General features: G+C 33.7%; 1 protein-coding gene across 6 annotated transcripts in view; it reads right to left on the reverse strand.

Moving 5' to 3' along the window:
• The window catches only part of RALGAPA1 (Ral GTPase activating protein catalytic subunit alpha 1), a 199,357-nt gene that overhangs the window by 55,549 nt on the left and 124,786 nt on the right, over positions 1-19,022 (reverse strand). For all 6 annotated transcript variants that reach the window (XM_037503217.2, XM_054689860.1, XM_054689853.1 and 3 more), the window contains 3 exons: positions 18,675-18,858; positions 9,077-9,938; positions 7,051-7,122 (listed from right to left, as the gene is read on the reverse strand). In XM_037503217.2, the coding sequence (XP_037359114.1) occupies positions 7,051-7,122; positions 9,077-9,938; positions 18,675-18,858 (1,118 nt within the window). The remainder of the gene's footprint in view (positions 1-7,050; positions 7,123-9,076; positions 9,939-18,674; positions 18,859-19,022) is intronic.

Below are 19,022 nucleotides of genomic sequence, written 5' to 3' on the forward strand. Positions count from 1 at the left end.
TACTAAAAATATGTACATTTTAAGTAAGTGAATTGTAAAATATGTGAATTATATCTCAATAAAGTTGTTAAGAATTTAATTTGGAAGCATGATCTATTATGTGTAAATTCTGATAATGACAAAAAGAACTCAGTGTTCTAACTTTTCTAGGTCAAAGAATACCAATGAGAATGGATAAAGCAAAATTTATGGAACTGGGAAGAGTTGGACAGAAATGTTCACTTAATATTATATCTAAAACTTGAAATTTCTGTGTCATATGGGAAAAATATAGAACATAAATCTTTTTTTTTTAAAGTTTTTATTTTTTATTTATATAAGCACTGGGTACAGTCAGAAGTGTGGGAGGGTGAGAGAATTCACCAGATCCAGAGTGGGGAACAGAACAGGCAGACTGACGAAATACACTGCTGAGGGGAGCAGCAGGCACGGCAGGAGAGGTCTACATGCCATGTGGGACCCTCGCTGGCAGCCGGGGATTGAACTGGCACTGCAGAGGCTGCGGGCAGCTTTGCAGCCCAGTGCTCAACTGATGCACCACCAGGTAGAACATAAATCTTTAAAATGTGAAATTAAAAATCAGTATTATCTATATCCTAAAAATTTATAAAAGCAAAGTTCAGTTACACTTTCATGTCATATTTTAATTTCACTTTTCCTTCTTATTATTCTACTTACTAACTACTATTTAACTGTTCAGTATATTATTATTAGACTAGCATGCACCATGACAATGAATAATGTGGTAATGGTGTTAGAAAAAAAAATGCAACCAGAAATATTCTGTAAGAATATGTGCAGTATTTGCAAAATAATATTAGATTGCCAATGGAAAACACTCAAATCTCTCTTATATCTTCAGTAGAGATTTGACATTTAAAAAAACTGGTGGTTCAGCCATGAGGAATAGGAATCAGTTAATCTAGTCAGAGAAAACAAAGGACTGTCTATGGAAATGAGACCATAAATAAGTAAATTCATTTTTTCCTCTTTAGTCCTCCAAACAAGTAATCACATTTATTTTCAAGTTTTGTGGCTTAAGAAGTTCAAAAGATACTTCCTGTTACATAAATTGAATAAATTTTTATTTGAGCCATAATACTAGAAAAAGAAAAGAACCATGTTATTCTCTTTATTTACAATTAATTCTTTTATACACTGTTGGTGGGAATGTAGACTAGTCCAGGCCCTATGGAAAACATTATGGAGGTTTCTCAAAATATTAAAAACTGATCTATCATATGACCTAGCAAAACCACTCCTAGATATCTACCTGAAGAATGCAAAATCACTACTTTGAAGGGACAGTATGCACTCATGTTCATTACAACACTATTTATAATAGTCAAGTATTGAAACAACCTAAGGGCCCAAGGATAGATGAGTGAATTAAGGAGATATAATATATATGCACAATGGAATACAACTCAGCAAAAAAAAAAAAAAAAAAGGATGAAAGCTTGACATATGTGACAGCATGGATAGAACAGGAGGGAATTATGCTAAGAGGGGAAAGACAAATACTAGACAATTTAACTCAAGTGGAAAATAGAGAAAACAAAGTAACAGATAAAACTGAATCATAAATAAACTCTTGAAATCTGAATGCATAACTGAGGCTAAAAGAAGGGGAGGGCAAGATGTGGGAAGCAAAATGTGGAGGACTATGAGTGCCTTGATCAGTAACATACATCTAAAGAGCTATGCACCTATACCTCTGAATCATATATGGTGTTGTATACCAATGTTATCTCAATAGAAAATAATAGAATTAAACAATTATATTACCAATGACATATTTAAAATCAGATTGAAAAATAACAAAAAAGTCATGTGTTCATTTGATAAAATATAGGGAAAAAACCTTATGCTTTCTCAAGATATGTATGAGATATCTTGTAGATATTCAAGATATATATGAGAATGGAAGTAGTTTAGTAGGAGTCAAGAAGTAGAATAATCTTTTTTAATTTTTGCATAGAAGAACTGGGGTGTAGGCCAGAGATGCAGGGTGTGAGAGGATTCACCAGAGACAGAATAGGGAGCAGAACAGGCAGATTTCCTGAAATACACTGCTAAGGGGAGCAGCAGGGGAGATAGGAGAGGTCTTCTGCACCATATGTGGTTAGCTCCCTGCCCAGGCACTGAACTCTAGCTATAGGCGATAGTGGTGATAGCGCTAAGACTTAACCACTAAAGACACCAGGGAGGTCCCATAAATTATCTTATGGTAATTTAAAGAAACCATGACCAGTCAGGATTGGCTGATGGGGCCTGAGTTTAAGACTAGAGAGTCTGGTCAGGCATTGGGAAATCAGTAAGGAATAAAATAAAAAGTTTACTTTAGAAAGATTGTCATGGAATTAAGGACTATCTACATGGGGAAGAATCAGCAGATGAGAGCATATAGGCTATTCACTATAGTTATAACTCTCAGAAAGCAGTAATAAAGACATGAATCAAAGGGATGGGAGCAGGAAAAGCAAAGATGAGACAGAGGTGGGAGAAAATAAGTAAAAGAACTGACATAAATATTATGAAAATCTTAGGGCAAGGGAAAGGATATAGTCAAGTTTGGTTGACTATAAAGTACTACACCTAAACATGATCAGGTAAATTAAAAGGAAGATTTGATTTGGGGAAGAAAAGGAGCCCTGGAAACAATAGTAAAGAGGCAGGTAAAAATTTCTAAGTCAGATGCAAAATCATGACTAAGAATTGAGAGAAAAGAGTACATGGGCAGAAATGAATAGAATTGAGAAGATCTGAGAGCTATCAGAAAGGGTAACTATGTTCACAGTGTCATAGAAGATATGCAAATGAAAATAAACTTGGAATGACTACAGGATTATGAGTTGAATTAGGTAATTTTAGTATTATAGAAGTAAGGGAAGAGGAACATTTCAAAGACAGAACAGGCAACTGTATTACATTTTACTTAGGGTTTGTTAGGCGAGTGAAACTATCCTGAATGATATTGTGATGGTGGCTACACTATCATTAGACACATGTCAAAATTACAAAGTACAACAAAAAGTGCAGACTCTAAACTATGGACTTCAAATAATATATCAATATTTGTTCATTAATTTTAATAAACATAACCATAAAGTCACAAGATATAAATATAAGGGAATAATGCATGGGGGCTAAGGGAAATCTCTATACTGTGTAATAAATTATTTTGTAAACCTAACAATTGCTGTAATTTAAAAATTAATTTTATTAAATTAAATGTAAATTAATTATATTTAATTGGATGAATTACATAGGTCAGTGAGAAAACTTCAGACTTGATGGTTAGGATACTAACCATCAGCAGTATAGTTCAGAAGAGCAGTAGAGTCTAAAAACACATGGTACCCAAGACAGCCAAGAGAGATTCCTGCCCTTATGGACTGACCATTTAATACTACAGATCAATTATTATGGAAAAGTGTTAAAATATGAGAACTCACAGACTACTTAATTATATCTTACTTGGAAAGGAGAAATAAGAACAGCAAAATAATACAGCAATAAAAGTAATAGTATAGTGTGATAAATGCTTTCAACAGAGAAGTGTTACGACTAGTCCTGGACTTCTCTTTGTTGGGACGTTTTTGATTACTATTTCATGTGCTTTCTTGTTATTGTCTGTTTGGATGTTCTATTTGTTCATGATTAAGTTTTGGTAGGTTATATTTTTCTAGGAAATTACCTATTTCTTTTAGCTGTCCAATTTGTTGGTGTATAGCTAATAGATGTCATGATCCTTTGTATTTCTGTGCTTAAAAGTAATCTCTTTTTTCATTTTTAAATTATTTGGTTTCTTTTTCTCCCCTTTGTTAGTTTAGCTAAAGATTTGTCATTGAATTTATCTTTTCAATGAACCAGTCTTTGATTTGATCATCTTTTCTATTATTTCCTATTCTTTATTTCATGTAGTTCTACTCTACCTTTTATTATTCTCTCTTCTGCTAACTTTGGGCTTAGCATCTTCTTTTTTTAGTTTCATTAGGTATAAAATTAATAATTCTATTTCTAGGAGTCTATCCTAGGGCAATCAATTAAAAAAACTTTAAGTTCAAAAATCATAGAACTTGGCATAAAAATTGTTTTCAAAGAGTATCAAATAGCTGGGAAATGGTCACAGTATAATATAAACTATTTTTTTTAAAGTTAACTTCATATACATTGCAATGATCCCAGTTTTATAAAACAACCCCCAAAAAACCATGCATGTCCATCAAAAGAGACTAAAAATACATACAGATGTTAATGATAGTGCTAAAAATATATGGTTTACTTTTGTTTTATATATTCTATAATAGCCAAAAAAATTAATGATTATTATAAAAAGATGATTCTAAGGAAAGCTTAAAACAGCAACAACAGAAACCAGTTAGTAATTATAGGAAGCGAGTAAAGATTATTTTTCCAAAATTGTAGTAGTAAATAGAATGAAACTACAGCTTGAAAGGACAGTAATTGAGGAAAGTTTAGCTTTGTTTAAAAGCAGATTAACAAACATTCCTGGCATGAAAAACAAATTCATAATAAAGAAGTTAACTTTTTTAAGATCCCAGAACAGGTAAGAAGCAAAAATATAGTTGGGGGAGTAGAGTTTTCCGAAATCAAAGGCTAGCAACAGAAGATGCTCAATATAGAAATTTTAAAGAGAAGATGAAGTTTGTTTGATGTGGGAAAGACATGAATCATCATCTTCATTTTGTATTCATATAGAATAGTGAGTGGTTTATTTCAAACTAGCTTCCCAATCTGTCAGAATCATTGTACTCAATTAATGAGAGATATGACTAATGTTTGTTAAAGTGTGAATGTGCAGAGGAAAAAGAAAGGTTACAACTACTGTTTGTGCAGATTGATTTTGAAATAGGAGGTCAAACATTTAAACTGAAGTCTTTGTGAGGTTAAAGTAGAGATAACCAGACTGACTATTATGAAGGGCTTAAAGGACAAAAAAGTGGTTTATAATAATTATCATGAGAAACAATGTAAGAAGCAAACAAAGGGAAAGAAATTTGACCAAAAGTAAAGAAGACATTATTCAAATAAATGAACGTAAATCTACAGTAAATCTCTGCATCACACTGGTTTGGTATTTTCCCTAGTAATGCACTGTTGCCTAGGAAGAATGAAGGTAGATGTTAAGAATGATTTTAATTACAGCAATGTGTGACTTTGCTGGACAGGAGGTAAGTTAAATCAGAGGTGGGGGTGGGTGGGTATGTTGATATCCAGAAAAATAAAAAATTAAAGACACACAGATATAAGACACCAGTTGAGTAAGATGGGAGAAAGCAAAAAATGGATGTTAGGGAGGTTGTGAAATTTAGGAGCTCAGAAATATAGGCTTTCTCAATAATGGTGAGGTCTGATATGCTGGCATATCAATGTATATTTTAGTTATATTGCCAAAAAGCACCTATCTATAAAATTTACTTAATGAATCTGAAAAGTAGCCCATATGCATAGCTTGACCTTATAGGAATTTCAGTTAAGTAGTATTGCATAGTTTCTAGAATTGGTTTCCCACAAAATACCCAGATACATCAAAGATCATTAAAATAAAGGTAACAAAGTTTTACACATCAAAACCTGCATGTAAATAGATATCTATCCAAAGGCTTAAAAGAAATCAAACTTATAGAAATACAACAAACTATATGTACATCTTTGTTTTATTAATATTTCTGTATATACTAGCTCTTATTCACCAGTTATTTCACTTGGAGTCTTACATTAATCACCAAGGGTATATCTGTTTAAACAAGACCACTATCTAACACCATACACCAAAATTAATTCAAAATGATGACTTGGATGTAAGATCTAAAGCCATAAAATACACAGAAGAAAAACAAAGGTGATGAGCTCCTTAACACTGGACTTTGAGATGTTTTGGGGGACTCAACTCCAATAGCAAGGGAAACAGTAGTAAAAATTAATGAACTACATCAAATTAAAAACTTTGTCATAGTGAAAGAAATGATCAGCAAAAGAAAAAGACATCATACTGAATGGAAGATAACAAGTGTGAATATCCAAAATATACAAAGAACTCATAAAAGTCAATAAAAATCAGTCCAATTAAAAAGTGGGCAGAGTAAATAAACACTTCTGAATAAACATTTCTACACAGAAGACATTTAGCAATGGCCAACAGGCACATGAAAACATGTTCATCACCTCTTCTTATTAGGGAAATGCAAATTAAAACAAGGTAACACTTCACACCTGTGAGAATGGCTTCAAAAGACAAGAAATATGAAGAGGATGTGGAGAGAAGGGGACAACCATTATAGAAAGCAGTATGGAGATTTCTCAAAAAATAAAAAATAGAAATTCCATATGATCCAGTTATCCCACTTTTGGTATTTACTGAAAAAGCTACTTAGATTAAGAAAGTAAAATCTTGTCATATGCAGCGACATGCATAGTCCTAGAGGATGTTAAGCTTAGCGAAGTAAGTCAGACAGAGAAAGACAAACAGCATATGACTTGACACATATGCCATATATAGAGAAACCAAACAAATGGATGAATTAAATAAAACAAAAGTAAACTTCAGTGTATAAACCAATTACTGGTTACCACAAGGGATGGGAAAGGGGGGTGGTAAATTGAGTAACAGATCGATTTTTATATAGTGATGGACAGAATTGGACTTATGGTGGTAAATACTGATTTTTTATGATGAACACCTGAAACTTACACTATGTTATAATGCAATGTTAAAAAATAACTTAAAAAAGGATATTTTTGGAATGTCTAAGAATGGGAAAAGTGAAGTACATTTTATAGATCTGATTAAACTTTTGCAACTCAAAACAAAAGATAGCTCTAAAATACACTAAACATGTATAAACAATTCAAAGAGAATATTTGAATGTAGCTTGACATTTTCCTTGAAAATTTCATTATTTTTAAGGTATAAATGAAGTAGTTTCTGCTCAGAAAATTATAACTTAACAACAGTTTTTCACATATAAAATGAAATAACTGATAGCTGCCAGTTACAAATTTTAAGGTTTTCCAACAACTTACCACTGTCTTGAATCCAAGTTCCTAAGTTCTCTAAGTAGCTTTTCATTTTTCTTCAGGAGATGAAAGCTCCTCCTAAATAGAGAGATTTATAAACATTTTCATCACCTTTGCAGTGAATGACATGACAGTCCGGAAATACTTTCCACTCTACTCATGCAACTCTTATACTTTTCTTGCCTTTTCATACTTCTAATACAAAGGAGAACAGACCCTAAAAAAAATGTAAAGAACATATGTCATTATTTCTACCCAGGCCCTAATACATTTCTGCTAGTGGGTTATTATTTACTGGCCACTTCAATTCTTCCTTGCAGATGGTGTGCTCTTCCCATACTTCTATCCAGAAAAACAGATAAAGATAAATTCAGGTTCCTTCTTAAGAGTTTCATAAAAATTTGTGAGAAAGTTATTCCTTGTGATAAATAAAATATTCAAAAAATTTAAGTCAATACCAAGTAAGCAAGTGTAATCCAGATAAAATTTGTTTTCTCCTTTATTTCACATAATATGTATTTTTTACACTATGAAGCAAGGTATGAATTTTACCAATATATTCCACAGGTGCTAAATATTTACAATTGTATTCATGAATTATTGCTTGCTGTGGTAAAAGATAACTTCTCACCTTTATTTTTTTCTCAAGATAATATATAGACCATTTATAGCAAAAGAGAACAGAAGGCATTTATGAGTGGAAATTACCTATTTTTGGACACACCATAAGAAAACTGTGTTCCTGATACAGTATGCCTTTTCCATATGACAGAGAATACCCCCTTCTAATAAATGGAGGGGTTTAAATCAAGTAAGATCAAAAACACTAGGCAAGCAAGCAGACTCTGCTACTATACTTCACATTATTTGAATTATTCAAGATTTATGCATTCTGTGAGCTCCCCTCCTATTATAAATTCAAAAACAGTACAGTAAAAAAATGCTTCTTCTACTTCCCTACAGCTTTTAGAGAAATTAAAAAAATGAATGTATATTAATAATGCATTATGCTAGTGTATAATTTTAGTATTTTATATTAGCTAATTTAATTCTCACTATTATGTCAGGTGGGAATGATTTCCTCAAATTGCAGTCTATAGTCTGAGGCTCAAAGGTTAAGTAACTCTAACCTAGGTCTTCTGATTTAAGTTCAATGCCTTTTCATTTAACTCCTACCTTACTTACTTGACTGCTTTGTGTTTACTGCAAGTTTTTAATGAAATTTTATAACAGGCATAGGAAAATGAAACTTTTCAAAATAAAATCCAAATTCTTTTATTTATCTGATATAAATAAAAACCAATCATATTGCTGTTTGTCTAGAAGAATTGCTAAATGATGTAGTTCAGATTAAGTGAACACCTTCAACATCCTAGGAGGGTAGCATACTCCAACTCCACTAGGACAAAAGCTCCAGACCTCATCCTGTGTGCCACCCCGCTTCATCTGGGTACTCTTTTATATTCTTAAACTACCTTTTATAATAAACTAATAAACATAAGTAAAAGTTTTATGAGCTATTATAGCTATCAAACCTGAGGAGAGGGTTGTGAAAACCTTAGTCTGTAACCGGTTAGCTAGTAATATGGGTTGCCTGGACTTGCAAATGGCATGTGAAATGAGGGCAACCTTGTGGAACTGAGCCCTTAACCTGTCTGACTAACTCCAGATAGTGCTGCAATTGTTTGATGTAGAAAACCCACACATTTGGTGTCTGAGTATTTTAAGAAAAATGATTGTCCCTATTTGCTTACAGGAAGGTTGGAAAATAAGATTTTTAAAAGTTATATAAACTATAATTTCTAAGTCAGATAGTTCTCCGCTTATTATGAAAATGTTAATAAGAGTCATCTTTTTATTCTCTTAAATCCTGATATAATGTGGTGGGAAAAACAAAAACAAAAAAACAAAACAAAACTCTGCCCACGAGTCAAAGGACTAATTGTTAAGAAAACCTGGGAAAAAGTACACAGATGAAAATGCTTAACCAAAAGATGAGTGATGCTATTGTAAAAAATTTTTTTCTTCTTACCTTTTGTCCCAAGAATTCATTCCCAGTATACTAAGAAGCAATCTGCAATAATAAAATGCTGACTGGGGCTTTTGAGATGTTGGTTCATCTTGCTCCACTGCTTTCATGTTTAAGTCATTAAAGTGTTTCTCAACAAATTCTTTTTCCTCTGTATATTGCTTAAGGATAGCATTGATAACATCATTTTCCTGTTTTTCAGAAATACACACAGGTTGTGGAGCAGGAATATTAAGTGAGATTCCAGTTCTCTGTAAGCATTCAGGACTAGTTACACCTAAATACTGCAAAAGCTCATCAAGAACATCTTCTTCATCTCTTATTGTATCCCAAGTTGGTACAGTTTCTCTAAATCTTCTTTTAAGCTGGAGAGAGATCTCATCTTTTACTGGCATATCTTCTAAGCATTCATTAGATGTAGGTTCTTCTGGCTTCTCTTGGCGAGACAATGAAAGTATGAAAGATGTGGATTCTGACAAGCCATTTACAGATGGTGGTCCATACAGGATGGCAGAATCCCATGCATATTTTCCGGAGAGATCACGTACTATGATTCTCACATTTGAATTGGCTGAGGTAAGGCCAGCAGATAAACCTCCTCCAGGCATACTTTCTTCTGATCTGATCTGGATACAGGACACTAAGGTTGTATTGTTCAACACAAAGAACTGGATATTTGGACTCTCAAAGAGTTCAGGAGAAAGTTCAGTGCTTTCACTGTAATGATTGTCATGATTTTCACACACCTGACTTGTTAACATAGCAGGTCCACCACTCATAGGATAATGGCCCAAATGATTTACCAGATGTGTAATAACAGTGCGGGCAGCTATTGAGATTAATCCTTGCTGCATCTGAGTTTTCACTAGAAATAAAAAAAATAAATAACTGAATGGGAGTACAGCTGCTTCCTAGGAAAGTATGTAACAATGAAACAGACATTATCATCAAAGTCACATTCAAATATTAGAATATTAGTATTTCCAATTTAGATCCTGCACCAAAGGAATGATGGCAAAGAAGAAAATGTTCTTTGATAAAGTTTTTAAAATTAAATTTATTTTCTTTCCTCTTTGTTCATTTTTGTACAGTATCTGATTTCTTTCCTCAGGTGTAGTCCCTGAAGTTCTCCTACCACCACCGCTGCCTCCCATTTTGACCCGTCTCCTTCCCCCTCCCCTGCTGTATGCCTCGGTCAACTTGCAAGTTTTATCTTTTTCCTGACCTTTTGTTTGTCCTCTCTATATTCTACATATAAGTGAAACCATTCAATATTTATCTTTTTCCTTCTGACTTATTTCGCTTAGCATAATCCTTCCAGCTCCATCCATGTTGCATATGAAAAAATGTTCAATATCACTTATTATCAGGGAAATGCAAATCAAAACCACAATGAGATACCACTGTACACCAGTGAGAATTGCCGATATTAAAAAACTAGAAACAACAAATGCTGGTGAAGATGCTGTCAAAAAGGAACCCTTTTACACAGCTGGTGGAAAAGTCAACTGATCCAGCCACTATGGAAAGCTGTATGGAGGTTCCTCAAAACCTGAAAAATGGATCTACCATATGACCCAGCAATTCTACTCCTGGGAACATATGCAAAGGACACAAAAACACTAATTTGAAAGGAAACCTGCACTCCTATATTTACTGTATCAGTATTTACAGTAGCCCAACTATGCAAACTAAATGCCCCAAAACAAATGAATGGCTCAAGAAGATGTGGTATATACACACAATGGAATACTACTTGGTGATCAAAAAAGATAAATTCATACCATTTGTGGGAAGTTTTATTTTATTTTTTTTAAAGATTTATTTATTTATGCATACAAGAACTGGGGCACAGGCCAGAGGTATAGGGGGTGAGGGGATTCACCAGAGACAGAGTGGAGAACAGAACAAGCAGATCGACTGAAACACACTGCCGAGAAGAGCAGCGGGCGAGTCAGGAGAGGTCTGCTGTGCCATGTGGGTAGCTCCCTGCCCGGGGATCCAACTCGTGCTGCAGTGGCTGTGGACAGCCTCAAAGGTTGCGTCTTAACCCCTTGCATCACCAGGGAAGCCCCAGTTTTATTTTAAAGGAAGACTTTTTTGAAATTTTTGCTTATGGATTTCAAACTAAATGTACATCATACCTTTAAAGGATTCTAAGTATTATAAACTAATCACTTGACATGCAGATCAAATGGCTACAAAAATCCAACTGATAAGTTTCTAATCTTACAAGCAGACTCAGTTTACAGCATGCTTTAAATGCCATTTAAATCTGACTTTTATTGGTAATGTAAAAGTTTAAGATAAAAAGTGATTTTTCACTAGACTTTAGGAGTCAGGATCAATTTAAACAGAGTCAGTGTTGCCAATATATGCCAAGGAAACATTATTTTAGAGGAAAAATATTTTATAGGCCTGCTAAGTTTTATATTTCTCTAATGTATTCTCCTGAATCAATACAGTCTAGTCCAAGGAGTTAGTTGTATATACTGATAAGAAGTTTTTCTTTTTCCCTTCCTTGAGCCCCCATTAGGGAAAGTAAACAGATAAGGCTCTTATCATCCACGTGAGTAACTTTAAATAAAAAAAAAGTTACAGGAAACAGTGAAACAAGAAAATTCATAGGTTATTGTAGTAAGAGACCTGAAAAGGTAAGGTGCCTCATGTTAGGACCTGAAGGAATGACAAGTAAAGGAAGAGAAGGAAGAGAACACGGACAGGGAGGTCTAAAGTGGATGTAGACAGTAGCTTGTCAAAGTCTACTAACTTTCCAAGTAAGGTATGTGGAAGTCAGTTCTGGGATGAGTGATTCAGAAAATGGAGACAATTTGATGATGGTTATTTTGATAATTTTTCATCTAGAAGGGGGAGAACTGTCATTGGTAAAAAAGTACTAATAATTTATGTTAGACGAGGATATTTAGTTGTATGTTTGCAGGGTTCTTGTCTTAATTACAGCCATGATTACAGAGTGACTGTGTATATATATGTTATTCTACCACAGTCTTTGAATGACCTTATCTGAACTGTATCTTGAAAATTAATCATTTGGGAATAATATGACCTAGCTGTCAGAATACAGATTTAAAAATATCCTGAGGATCAAAGTATTATCTACAGACGATAAACGCTAATTTTAAATTTATACTGTGTGATAAATTTTTGTAGTTGTATACAACTGTATGTCCATTTTTAACAGTCAATATATAGTAGATGCACACATTAAAAAGGATATGATTTTAACATTTCAAAATGAACCAAATTCCCCCCAAAATTACTTTTTTAAATTTAGAATAATGGAAATATTAATGGTGTTAATGGCACTGCAGCTGATTTTTGCTGATTCTCACCTATACCACGTAGTATGTTTCTGAGTCTTAAGGACTGTGGTCTTGAAAATGTACACTAGCCTTTTAAAAAAAGGCTTCCGGGAGACTAGCTTGTGTATTGTTGGTAATGATTACTTTAAAAAAAGACTAGAGATGAGTGTTTTGGTAGTGGGTACCTTATGGTAACAACATCTAAGGGAAGAAACCCTATACTTCTAATATACAAACAATGTAAAGTAGTATAACCTCAATTTTTAAAAAGTTTTTAATATTACCTCAGTTAAAAAAAAAAGAAACCAGAGAAAAGAACAGTATACATTTTCAAGACCACAGTCCTCAAGATTCAGAAACATACTACTTGGTATAGGTGAGTTGGCAAAAATCAGCTGCAGCGTCATTAACACCAATAATATCTTTTCCATTATTCTAATTCTAAAAACCAATTTTTAAAAATTTGGTTGATTTTGAAATGTTAATGATTATCAAAATTTTAGTCTTCTTCCATGACCAATCAAGTTTTGTCTGCATTTTGGTACCTATGAACATTTTTCAGTTTACTTTAAAATTTCCAATTATATTAAGCTGTTCTTTTATCTTATGGCTAGTTCTGAAAATCAGCTATTTAACACTAAGGAACAGCACTAAATAACTAAGCTCAATTAAATCCTACATTCTCAAGATAATAAGCAAAGTAAAAAGATTAGTCACTGAATGATGAAAAACAGAGGAGTGGCTTAAATCTAGTATCTGCTTTTTCTTTGCTAATTATAACTTAGGATATAATGAATGCTCACACTATAAGGAGGCCTACAGATATCTTAGTCAGAACCTCTTATTTTGCAAATGAGGTCAAATGGGTTTACAGAAGTTAAGGGATTTACCTACCATAGCTAAGGGCTGGTCTTTTGCTTCCCGGCTCAGTGTAATTTCTGTCTTGACCAAAACACTAATTTCCTTATATTTCTCTTTCGTTAAACTACCCTTTTCTTTTGGCAAATCACTATGACACATAGAAACAACAAATTCAAACTTTATTTTTCTGTGTACAATCACTTCTAAAAAAGTATCACATAGATAAGTTACTGGCCAAGATCATGGAAAAGGCTCACTTAAATAAGACAAAATCACTTTATAAACGGTAATAAAAATTGTAATTAAAGATATTTTAAAATTTTGATACAGGAAGAATTTTTTTTTCTTTCTTCCTTTTGAGTGATAAACTTAAATAGGTGACTCATTCTAAGTAGTGAATCTTTTTTGCAGAACATTTCTGAAGAAGGAAGAGTAAAATTTAATAGAAAAAGATCTCAGAAAGAGAATTCTGACTTTGTCTCTGGTTGACTCTGTGATCATGGACAAATCATGTAAAACTCCTTAGAACCGTTTCTCTAAGAATAACATACTTTTTGTAAACATGAATAGATAACTCCTATAGTTGGACATAACAATTCAATTTTGAGAGCATTATAAGTAACATAGGTTTGGTAAATTCCTTTTTTAAACTTGCTTATAAATAAACTGCAAGAATGAGCCAACTCTCTGAAACAAAAACCTCCAAGTCTAGGTAACAGTCGATTTTTTCCCAAAGAAGAATTATGTTCAAAGAATTATGTTCATAAATCTGTCGTAATTATTTTCACTAATAATACTTAAAATACAAATTCAGATTTCATATATAGTTAAAAGCATTTTCTTTTCTAAGTGGTTTCTCTATACTGAGGATATATATAAAAAGATTAAAATTTCTCAATTTGTTAATTGGGCAGTTAAATTTATTTTAGAGCAATAAACTACAAAAACATACATATCTTGCTTCTACATATATGCTTAGATAATAAAAAAAATGAAATTCCCTAATTTAAAAATTCAAAATGAAATGCTGAAATAACCAATCTTGTGAGAAAATGTGAAATGAAGATAACGATGCTTCTATGGCTTTGTATAACTAGCATTCATTTAAATAAGTCTATTCAGGGTTGTCTTTTCAGATTGTCAGAGTAAACAAACCCTACCATATTTGCAGCAAACCCATAATTACAGATTATTATGGCATACAAAAGCAGCAAGACATAAAAAGCTGCTGCAATTCACTGCACTGTAATAGAACATGTAGAGGAAGTTAATTTTGGCAAATGCTTTAAATATTAGCTTTGCATAATATGTAAAGGTGAAACTATAATTAGGACAGAATGAATCCTTTGGAGCCTCCTTTCATTCTGACCCTGCAAATGATGACTTTTGCTAATAAGACTACTGCCATCTGACAAAAAGCCAACTTCACTACCTTGCTTTATTCTTTAGTAAATTTAATAATTACAGCTACTCCTGCCAATAGTTCTCAAATCAGACTTGTTCAATCCAAAAGTGAGCTTATTAAGGACACTATGTTTAGAAATCTTTGGCCAAAAAAGTACTTGAAGATGATGAAGCATGCTTTAGACAAGGGCACAATGATTAGTCATTTTTGTCACATTGAAAAAAAACCCACAGCATGTAGTCACTACAGGCCACAGAATCCCCTGCTGTTAGCTCACAGCTGTTACTAAAAGGTTTTGTATTTATCTAGTCCTTAATACCTTTAAGAAAGTCCAAAGGAACAACTTAATACATTTAGAGAATAGTACTTCTACAAGAGTATTTGGTATCAATATAAAGCTCCATCTACTAAAATCTTTTTCTTTGCTTCTTTTATAGTGACTGATAATGGTACAGTACATTTTGCAAGAAATACATTAAAGCTTTCCTTTATAAATTTATTTATTTCACTGTTTAATAAGTATACTATCTGCCTTGAATCAAACTTTATCATTTTACACCTTAAAAATGTAAAAAGTAACTAATCTTTTAAGTTTATTTTTAGGTAAAATAAACACTATTTTACTATGTCAAATCTAAGGAAATAATTGTATCACATTTATATTAATTATTATCTAAATTATTTGGCTATAGTGCACTGCCAGTATCATTCCTTATATCTGCACTATAATTTAAATTTTATATTTCTATTTCATTTATGTATTTGTTCTAGAAAAACTATTAGTGACTAGTGGTTAACCCAAAACTCTGGCCATATTTCCTTGACGTATAACTTTATATCTTCACTCATATTCTGTGTTGTTAATCCATTATCATGGCCACACTGCAGATGTTTTAATTTATTATAATAATTATACCTTTATTTATTTTTTAAAATATTTATTTACAGTCAGAAGTACAGGAGGGTGAGAGAATTCACCAGAGACAGAGCGGGGAGCAGAGCAGGCAGACAGATGAAATACACTGCTGAGAGAAGCAGCGGGCGTGGCAGGAGAGGTCTGTCGCGCCATGTGGGACCCTCGCCGAACCCGCACTGCAGAGGCTGCCGTCAGCTTCGCAGCCCAGAGCTCAACTGCTGTGCTACCAGGGGAGGCCCTATAATAATTACACCTTTAAAATCAAGCTCTTCCTTACCAGTTTGCCCTTTAGTCAGAAACCCTAAGTCTGATGATTTCTCAATTTTCTTTTGAAAATTGAGAGCCCTTGAAGAGGGTTTCTGGAAATGGATGAGAGAGAAGCCAACTCAGGCCTCTATCCTGCTACAGCTCTATTTTATCAAGTTTTACAAATTGGGCTTCCTTGTAAAATTTATTTAAAAAGGTTCTACCACTTAAAAATTCACTTCAATAACCACCATCCTAATGTATTGATATCTTCAGTGGTTTCTTTTTTTTCTTTCTTTTTTAAAGATTTATTTATTTATACAAGAACCGGGGTACAGTCCAGATGTGGGGAGGGTGAGAGGATTCACCAGAGACAGAGCGGGAAACAGAACAGGCAGACTGATGAAATACACTGCTGAGGGGAGCAGCGGGTGAGACAGGAGAGGTCTGCTGTGCCATATAGGATTCTCGTCGGCCGGAAGGGCTCGAACCCATGCTGCAGAGGCTGCGAACAGCTTCATAGTGCGGTGCTCAACTACTTGCGCCACCAGGGAGGTCCCCTCTTCAGTGGATTTCAACCTTGGCTACAAATCAATCACCCGCCAATGCTTATAAGAACCCCAGCAATCCCAGATTAACATATCAAAATCTCTATGGACAGGACTAAAGCATCAGTACACTAATTTGCATAAGGATTGAAAAATCACTGTTCTAACATTACCAACCATAAGTCATAAAGTCTGACTTCATGACTTAAAGATCGGTCCATTTTTCTTTCAACTAATTAGCCATTTCTGACATTGGTTTAATTCTTAGTAAGTCCAGATTCCATGACTAAATCATATACCAATATTGTGAAAGCCATAGTTCTTTATATTTCTGCTACAACCACTTTACTGAATGTTGATTGGTCCAATCAAAACTGTGTAGTTTCCATTTTCTATTGGGCACTCAATAACTTCTCTCAATCCCCTTAATTTTCTTCCATCAATTTTTTTTTTCTGGTCTCAGAAATTGGGTGAACATTATCACCTACACTCTTCAGCTCATGTCGCAATTCCCTTTCTACCTTCCTTCTCAGCTTATTAAATTCAACTCTTCCTGTTTTTAAAAACCTGAATCATTTTAGCTTACCAACTGTTTTTTCACTTGAATTTTGGTAAGCATTCAAGATTCTTTAAAGAATAGTTCTACAGATGTCTCTACTTCTTAATTCTTTCTTGTTCTTAAATCTACAATGATCCACTTCTGCTGCCTACTTCTGTGCTGAAACTGACATAGTTGTCAGTCTTTTTTGTATTTGACCTCCCTATCATGTTAATACTGTTGGCCAGTCTTTTTATTTTTTTTCAAAAATTTATTTATTTATACAAGCACTGGGGTAAAGGCCAGAGGTATGGGGGTGGGGGTAAGAGGATTCACCAGAGACAGAGTGGGGAACAGAACAGGTGAACTGACTGAAATACACTGCTGAGGGGTGAAGTGGGTGAAACAGGAGAGGTCTGCTGCACCATGTGCGTAGCCCCCGTTCAGGTATGGAACTTGTGCTGCAGTCACTGTGGATAGCTTCATAGGTTGTGTCTTAACACACTGCGCCACCAGGAGACCCACAGCCAGTCTTTTTAAAAGTTTCTCCTCTTAGTTTCTGAGAAAATACTGTCTCCTGATTTTCCTTCTTTTCCACTATTTTCTTCTCAGCACACATACACCACATGAATACATATTCCTAGCAAAGATATCTCTGCTAAGATTTAGATCTGCACATGCAACACAAACACTAGGTCTCTTCATATGAATACCCAATAGGCAGCCCAAACCGAACCATTTCTAACACTCCCTTACTTACACACTCTCTCTCAAATTTCCAAACTTTCTCATATTCTTGCTGGTCTAATTTGGGGAGATTTAACCAATTTAAGCCTTCAGCAACTATTGCGCACCTTACTGCAAAAGCCTCATGATTGATCTCTCTGTTCTGTTAACCTCCCTAGAATCAAACTGACAGAATCAAACTTTTTATGAAACGGGCCAGACAGAAAATATTTGCAGCTTTATGGGCCACACAACCTCTGCTGCAACTATTGAGACCACCACTATTATTATACCAACATAGCCTTTATGATATATAAAAAAAGAGCATGGATGTTTCCCAATAACTTTATAGCAACAGGTGTGGAACTTAATTTATCAAGTCCTATAAAAGACTATTGTCAAAGAGCACTTAATACTAACTTTATCATGTACCTCACCTCCTTAAAATCCTTAATTGCTAGGTTCCTCTAGGCTACCTCTGTATCTTGAATGAACTTTTATTTTTTACTCACATGAGGTATTTTTCTACATCTTTCCTAATAACTGGTAGTGAACTCTCTGAATGTAGAAACAAAGTGGCATAAAAATTGTTATTGAGTTCACTATGTACCAAGGCCAATCAAAGGGTTTTACACATAATTTAGAATTCAAAACAACTCTATGAGGGAACTAATATTATTATGCACAATGTACAAATAAGGAAACAGATATAGTCATTCAGTTATTAAAATGGAAGTCAAAATTCCATACCATGTCTGTCAGACTCCAAAGATCTATTCAATTATGTATACCCTATAATGTATAAAATATCAAAAACCTAAAAAAATAACTTAGACATACAAAGACAATGAGGTCAGATATAACCTTAGTGTCTGTGTAAATAAAGTTATTAAATTAAAAATGAACTTTGTTATACATGGTGGGTTAAACAACTATAAAGTTAAGCTATATTCTCCTCCATTATTGCCATCTGTGACCTAAGATCACATCTTGAGAGAATCCAAGCAACAATATTGTCCTGAAAATAATTCATTTTACCTTCTGTTACTGGCTGGAGTTTATTAGACCGTTCTGAATCAGGAGAGTGCAAAGGTTCTGGCTCTTTCAGACTTTCCAAGTGCATAAAAGGATCATAATCCACAGATGCCAAGTCAGAGAGGCTTATTGGAAAATACCTTGGATTGCTAAAACACTGAGCTCCATAAACACACCCATGTAATACCTGAAAATAGAGGGAAAACACACCAATTTTTCTCATTGAAAATAAAAGTAAAAGAAGAAAAACTTCAAGTGGTAATGTAAGAGCTTGACCAAATATTTAATATTTAAAAACTTAAATTTTCAATCAAGGTAAAATTTAATATCTCTTCAAAATGATCAGTAAAA

The sequence above is a fragment of the Talpa occidentalis genome, unplaced genomic scaffold (genome assembly GCF_014898055.3).
Source record: "Talpa occidentalis isolate TD23 unplaced genomic scaffold, MPIMG_talOcc4v2.1 talOcc4.11, whole genome shotgun sequence".
NCBI classification, from domain to species: Eukaryota; Metazoa; Chordata; class Mammalia; order Eulipotyphla; family Talpidae; genus Talpa; species Talpa occidentalis.